Genomic DNA, 6,047 nt, shown 5'->3' on the forward strand with positions numbered 1-6,047 from the left:
GAGATAAAGAAGTTAAGTACAAAACTGAAATTTAATTATTAACAATTTACTTACTGATATTGATTACTTGCCTTTAAATGACACTTTGTTACTACCCTCTCAATCTGAAATGTGCCAACCAGGCACCTCCACACTATGTTTGGTACAGTTTCTCCTGCCAGGTACCTTTCCCAAGGTAGGCTCTGCTGTTACACGCAGCTGGCAGCTTTCACAAAGTGCCAAAGTCTACTCAGTTTAATCTAGATACGTCAGTGGTCAGAAGCCGAGCGTTTGCTACAGAACCAGTTCTGAGCAAATACACTGATGCCAAAAATAAGTTAGCTGGGCAGTACTCCACATGTAAAGTGTAAAAATGTAAAATGATTTACCTGTGTAAAGTGCTGCTAAAAGTGTAACAATGATTTTCACAATACTCTCCACAAATAAATACATAAAATTACTAAAAATGTTTGCAAAGTTTATCTGCTAAACTTAATGCACATTGTCCATCTTGACTCTGCGACAAACCCAGGACCCTTTACTAGAAAACCTTTGAAAACACTGTGCTAGCCAGTCCAACCTTAGTTTCTAAAGACCAAAGCACAGAGAACTACCAAGTATTACCAGCAATTTAGGTGTCTCATAGTTGTACAGAGTATTACGGAGTTTAAGGCCAGAAAACGACACTAAATCCTCTTGCACATCACATTATTTAAATATTTGCTTATCCTAAAGTTCGCTAACTCCTCGACACTAGAAAATAGGTATTCAAATCCTACACGACTACACTACCCTACCAAAGACCCCCAAAGGGAAGAAAAGCAGTGAGAACAGTCTGGAGGCTCCTGAAGGTTTCTCAATTTCACCAGTTTGGTATTGGGCAAGCCTGGCCACGCAGCGGGCTAGAGGCAGCGTGCCAGGGTAACCCAGACCGCGAAACCCTGCTGCCTTGCTTCCCACTGCAGCTGAGGGCTTTTATTTCAGCACGGAATATCTGTTTGTATTTTCAGTAGACACGAGCAGCACAATGCTCCTCAGGTCAGATGAATTGAGCACAGGAGCAAAGAAACTCTCCAAGTTCCACAAGCTGCCCAGCTCTATCCTATCCTTAAGTCCAACGTTATTAGTTTGAAAAAAAAAAACCAACATTCAGATGTTCATAAATTAAACTATAACGTGCTTCAGGAAAAAAGACCAGACACCTAGCCACTAGTACCCAAGAGCCCTAGAAATGGCCTTCCCTCTGCTACTGCATGCACTCGTAACTCACGATCCATTTTAAAATTTAAATCCAGGGGCCCCCAACTAGAATTCTTTACTTGAGTTCAGGACAGGCTTTGAAAGTTTACCTTAGCCTGTGAAAAATACAGATAAAATGCTGAAAATGTTAATAGAAACATGTTTTTGACCTGAGCAAAACCAGGAATAATACCAAGACAGCTACTTCCGCATTTTAGGGCCAACATACACATACATCGTGGATAAAACAAACCAAGCGTATGCAAGGTAATATCATTCATAGCTCTCTTCTGGACTGAATTCATCCAGAGCTAAAAGCCACAGTGATTTACTCATGCCAGAACTGGTACTGATCTTTCGATGGAAGAAAGGCAGGCACGGTGTTAGTCTGCCACCACCTTGCTTTTGAAGGGACAGAACTGCTTTGGGCGAGGAAAACACACTGTACACAACAACCAGCCACTAATACGTAACGACCGCAGAGACGCAGGAACAAGAACACGAATTACACACCGGAAAAACGCAGCTATTAATTATAGTGAGAGAGGAGAGAAGCACTCCGGGCGCGCAGAGGAACCACAAGTTTGTGGGCCAGGGGCAACAAACCGGCTCCACCAGCCACTCCCCAACACACGCTCCGTCACAGAGGCAGCCAAAGGAGACGGCCAGGGGCACCCATGCTCCGAGAAGGGAGGGCGAACTGCCAAGAGAGGAGCAGCACAAGGAGGAAACCCCTTCCTTCGCGCCCTTCCCCTCAGAGCAGCCGCCGGCGAGGCCGCCGCCATTTAAAACCCCCGCCCCGGCGGGGCGCGCGGCCCCGGCAGCCAATCAGCGCCCGCGCTGAGGTAAACAGCGCCGGGCTCCCGGCCCGCCGAGGGGCTGCGCTGGCTGAGGGGGCGGCGGGGGCCGACGCGGGGAAGGGCGGCAGGGGAGCCCCCTCCGCTCCGCTCCGCTCCCCCGCCCCGGGGCTCCTCAGCCTGGCTTCCCCCCTCCCCGCACTGCCCCGCCGCTTCCCGCGCCCGTCCTCCTCGGCTTCCCTCACCCGCTCGACCTCGCCCCCAGCGCCCTCCGGCCGCCTCCTCCCGCCTTACCACGTATCCCCCCCACACGTAGAGAAAGTTCCCGTCCACCACGGCGCAGTGGCCGCTGCGCTCCTCGGCCACGCAGAACTGCTCCGCGGAGTCTGCCGCCATCTTAGGAGGAGGGAGGAGGAAGCAGCTCGGCTGCCTCAGCGTTCGCGTCCCGCCACCGCCTCCTCCGGGAAAGGCTGCGGCTCCTCCGCCGGTCGCTCCCCTCAGGCGGACGGGAAGCGAGGAGGGTCCAAAGTGTGGGGCGTCACCCCCGCCTCGGCGCCGGGCGCGCGCGGAGCCGGGGGTTGCTGCGGGGCGCGGTGCCCGCTGCCCCCGGGTGCGGGTGCGCTGTGCGGGGTCTGTCCTGGCCCTGGGTCTGCAGGCAGAGCTCCGCACGGGAGGCGGTTTCAGACAACCGCAGCGGAACGGGCTGTCTCTGGAGGCGAGAAGGGTCGTGCTCCAGCCAGAAAGAGCTGGTATTAATTAACACGATTGCACAGGGGTTCGAGCTGTTGACCCTGGAGAGGAACACCCCGTGGGGGCTGTCCTCTGAGCCGCGGCCTGGAAGGGGCCGAGGCGGGACGCTGCGGTGTGGTGGGGTACCGCAGAGCGCCCGAGGCCTGCGTGTCGGGGCCAGTAAAGAGCTGGAGGTAACCCAACGGAATAAAGCTGATGCTGGGATCTCGCTGGGTCATCTCCCGTCACATCACAGAATCACAGAACGTTCGGGGTTGGCAGGGACCTCTGTGGGTCACCCAGTCCAACCCCCTGCCCAAGCAGGGTCACCCAGAGCAGGCTGCACAGCACCACGTCCAGGTGGGGCTTGAATATCTCCACAGAAGGAGACTCCACAGCCTCCCTGGGCAGCCTGGGCCAGGGCTCCGTCACCCTCAGAGGGAAGAAGTTCTTCCTCGGGTTCAGCTGGAGCTTCCTCTGCTTCAGTTTGTGCCCGTTGCCCCTTGTCCTGTCGCTGGGCACCACTGGAAAGAGTCTGGCCCCGTCCTCCTGACACCCACCCTGCAGATATCTAGAGGCATTTCTAAGGTCCCCTCTCAGCCTTCTCTTCTCCTCTTCTCCTCTTCTCCAGTCCCAAACTACACGCTTCTCATTCATTGAGGAATTTCCCATCCCTGTTAGCCCCGCCATTATACAGTTTTCCAGCAGGCTGGGAAAAGCGATAGCCTCTTACGCTGCCCTTCCAGCTCTTACACCGTTAGATCAATAACCAGGCAAGTTCCAGCTGGACTGTGGGTCCAGCTGGAATGAATGGAATTCAAAATAAAACAACTACAGCTCTTCAGAAAGAGTAGTAGAGCGGAGCTTGTGAGAAACGAGCACTTTAGCACCTTTGTAAAAGGACACCGAAAAGTAATTGTAAAGATTTTCTTGTCAAAGTGGGACATACACTTCCTCTGTTGGATCTAGGAAAATGTTAACTAACTATTCCTGTCGATAACGGCTGATATTAAAGTGAAGAAATTTAATGATGATGCATTGGGTTGATGGTTAAAATGCAGGAAGCATTTGGAAGAGTTAAGAAAAACACGGGTAACGGGCAAACTCTACCTATAGATGTATAGGTCAGGTAGATCTACGATGTGATCTCTCAGAAAGAAGCGTAGGAACGGTGCAAAGTCAGCAGCCCGTGGTTTTGCCAGCGGAGCAGGGACAGACATGAAAATGAGATACTTGTCATGCTCGGTGTAACAGAACAGTTCTGTCGATTCACCTTTGGCATGAGGTAGATGTGCTGTCTGGCGATAAACCGTTAGGCTGTCTCGTTAGGCTCTCTGCTCTCAGGCCACCGAGGCTGTAGCGCTGCCACGTCTGACAAAGCCCCGGCAGGCGTCGGAGACGGAGAGCTGGGCACGGCTTCCAGAGCTCGGGACAGATGGCTGAGTGGAACAGAAGTCTGCAGCTCACGATGGAATACTTTTATATCTCTGGTGGGAGGCTCCAGGCAACCTAACAGAACCCCAAATACAGCAGGATGCTGCAGAAAAATGCTTTATATTCCCAGTTTGGTCATGTCTTAACAGAAAATTAGTTTATTTTTAGGCGAGGGGAACATTCCTTCTCCAGGTGTGCCTTCCTTTTTCAGGTGGGACATAAGCTGAATGTCAAAATTAGGTTTTCTTTAAAGGAGAATAAGCGGTAATCTTAGCAAATAGAAGAACTTACGTAAGGATTGGGTTCATAATTTGCACCTAGCTGCATGCCTGAGACGAAAAATGGATCATGTTTCCTGCCAAAATAACTGAGACCTGTCAGATGGTAGCTTTTGCTCTAAAGAGAGTAGATGCAGCCTCACCCATGAGCTTGCTCCCAGATGAGGAGGAGTGATTATGAATTATGCAGTTGAGAATGGACTGTAGAAAACAGGCTGACATTTTTTATCCGTCTGTATATCCCTGCAGTCTTTTGACTTTCATTCAGAGCTGTTTCGTGAGCCTTCTGTGGAATAAGGCTTTGAGAGACTGGGCTCAGAGAGTTTGGATGAAATATCAGTAATTTTTCAACTGGAGAGAAGGCAGCTGCCCCACAAGACCAGGACTTTATTTATTTATCAAGCTCTATACCAGCACGGGGTGTGTTGCAACAGACTTCAGCTGCTCAGGGCCAAAGGGAAAACCGTGTAGACCAGTGGTCCCCTGGTTATGTGTAGGAACAGCCCTGAAGACCATCACATGCTTGTTGGCCAAGACAGAACCATCTGGACAGGATCCTGGTTGGACAGTGCGGGCACACGAGTAGTGATGAACTGAAGCATGAAGAATTTACTGTAGACTAAACTCAGGCAGCTGAGAGCTGCCCCAGGAGACTTGCCACCGGGCAGGACAGCTACTGTCAGTGTGTAAGAGCACAAGGGACAGGGCCAGCGTCCCGGTGCACCCTTCTAGTGCGGCAAGCGTCCTGCAGAGCAGTAGTTAAAGGCAAGGCAGATATGAAAGGCTTTGTACAACCAAGTAGCCGACTGCAGAACGACAGCGTGCTGCCAGCAGCCCTGATCCCGGGCTGGTGAAGCTTAGGAGGGGCTGAGCAACGAGTGAGGAGAAACGAAGAATGGGGGAGCGGCATCGAACAGATCCACGGCGTCAGCGGGTGTGAGGGCAACTCAGCCATGGGAGTAGCTGAAAGGGGGTTGGAGTGAGGTGGGGGTTGGTCTCTTCTCTCAAGTTAAGCGATAGGGCGAGAGGCAATGGCCTCAAGTTGTGTCAGGGGAGGTTCAGATTGGATATTAGGAAAAATTTCTTTACTGGAAGAGCGGTCAGCCATTGAACCAGGCTGCCCAGGGCAGTGATGGAGTCCCCGTCCCTGGAGGGGTTCAAAAACCGTGTGGATGTGGCACTTGGGGACATGGTTTAGCAGGCATGGTGGGGTTGGTCTGACGGTTGGATTTGGTGATCTCAGAGGTCTCTTCCAACCTTCACGATTCTGTGGCTCTACCCGGGAGGCCGGGTCGTGTTGGGTGGGTGCTCTAGGGCAGGGGCTGCTGAGGCTGGAGGGACCACGGTGGCTGGAGCTGCCCCGGAACTGGGCCGGGGGCTGCCGGATGGGGGAAGAGGGGACGGAAGCGTTGGGAACCGCGTCGCCTGGGAAGCGGGTCCCGCGTCGGGAAACACGGGGCGCCGGCTCCAGGGGTCCCTCCGAGTCCCCCCCGCCGGCCGCGGACCCTCAGCTCCCGAGCGGCGTTCCCGCACCGCCCCCTTTCCCGCCCGGGGCCGGTCCGGAGCCTCCGCCCGCCCCCGGGGCGGAGCG

At 53.3% G+C, this 6,047-nt stretch overlaps 1 protein-coding gene across 1 annotated transcript in view; it reads right to left on the bottom strand.

Annotated features, from left to right (window-relative positions):
* KLHDC1 (kelch domain containing 1) overlaps positions 1 to 2,648 on the bottom strand; it is a 30,178-nt gene extending 27,530 nt beyond the window's left edge. The window contains exon 1 of the mRNA XM_075427285.1: positions 2,310 to 2,648. Within this exon, the coding sequence (XP_075283400.1) occupies positions 2,310 to 2,411 (102 nt within the window). The 5' untranslated portion in view covers positions 2,412 to 2,648. The remainder of the gene's footprint in view (positions 1 to 2,309) is intronic.
* Between the last annotated feature and the right edge of the window lie 3,399 nt (positions 2,649 to 6,047).

The sequence above is a fragment of the Opisthocomus hoazin genome, chromosome 7 (genome assembly GCF_030867145.1).
Source record: "Opisthocomus hoazin isolate bOpiHoa1 chromosome 7, bOpiHoa1.hap1, whole genome shotgun sequence".
Lineage (NCBI taxonomy): Eukaryota > Metazoa > Chordata > Aves > Opisthocomiformes > Opisthocomidae > Opisthocomus > Opisthocomus hoazin.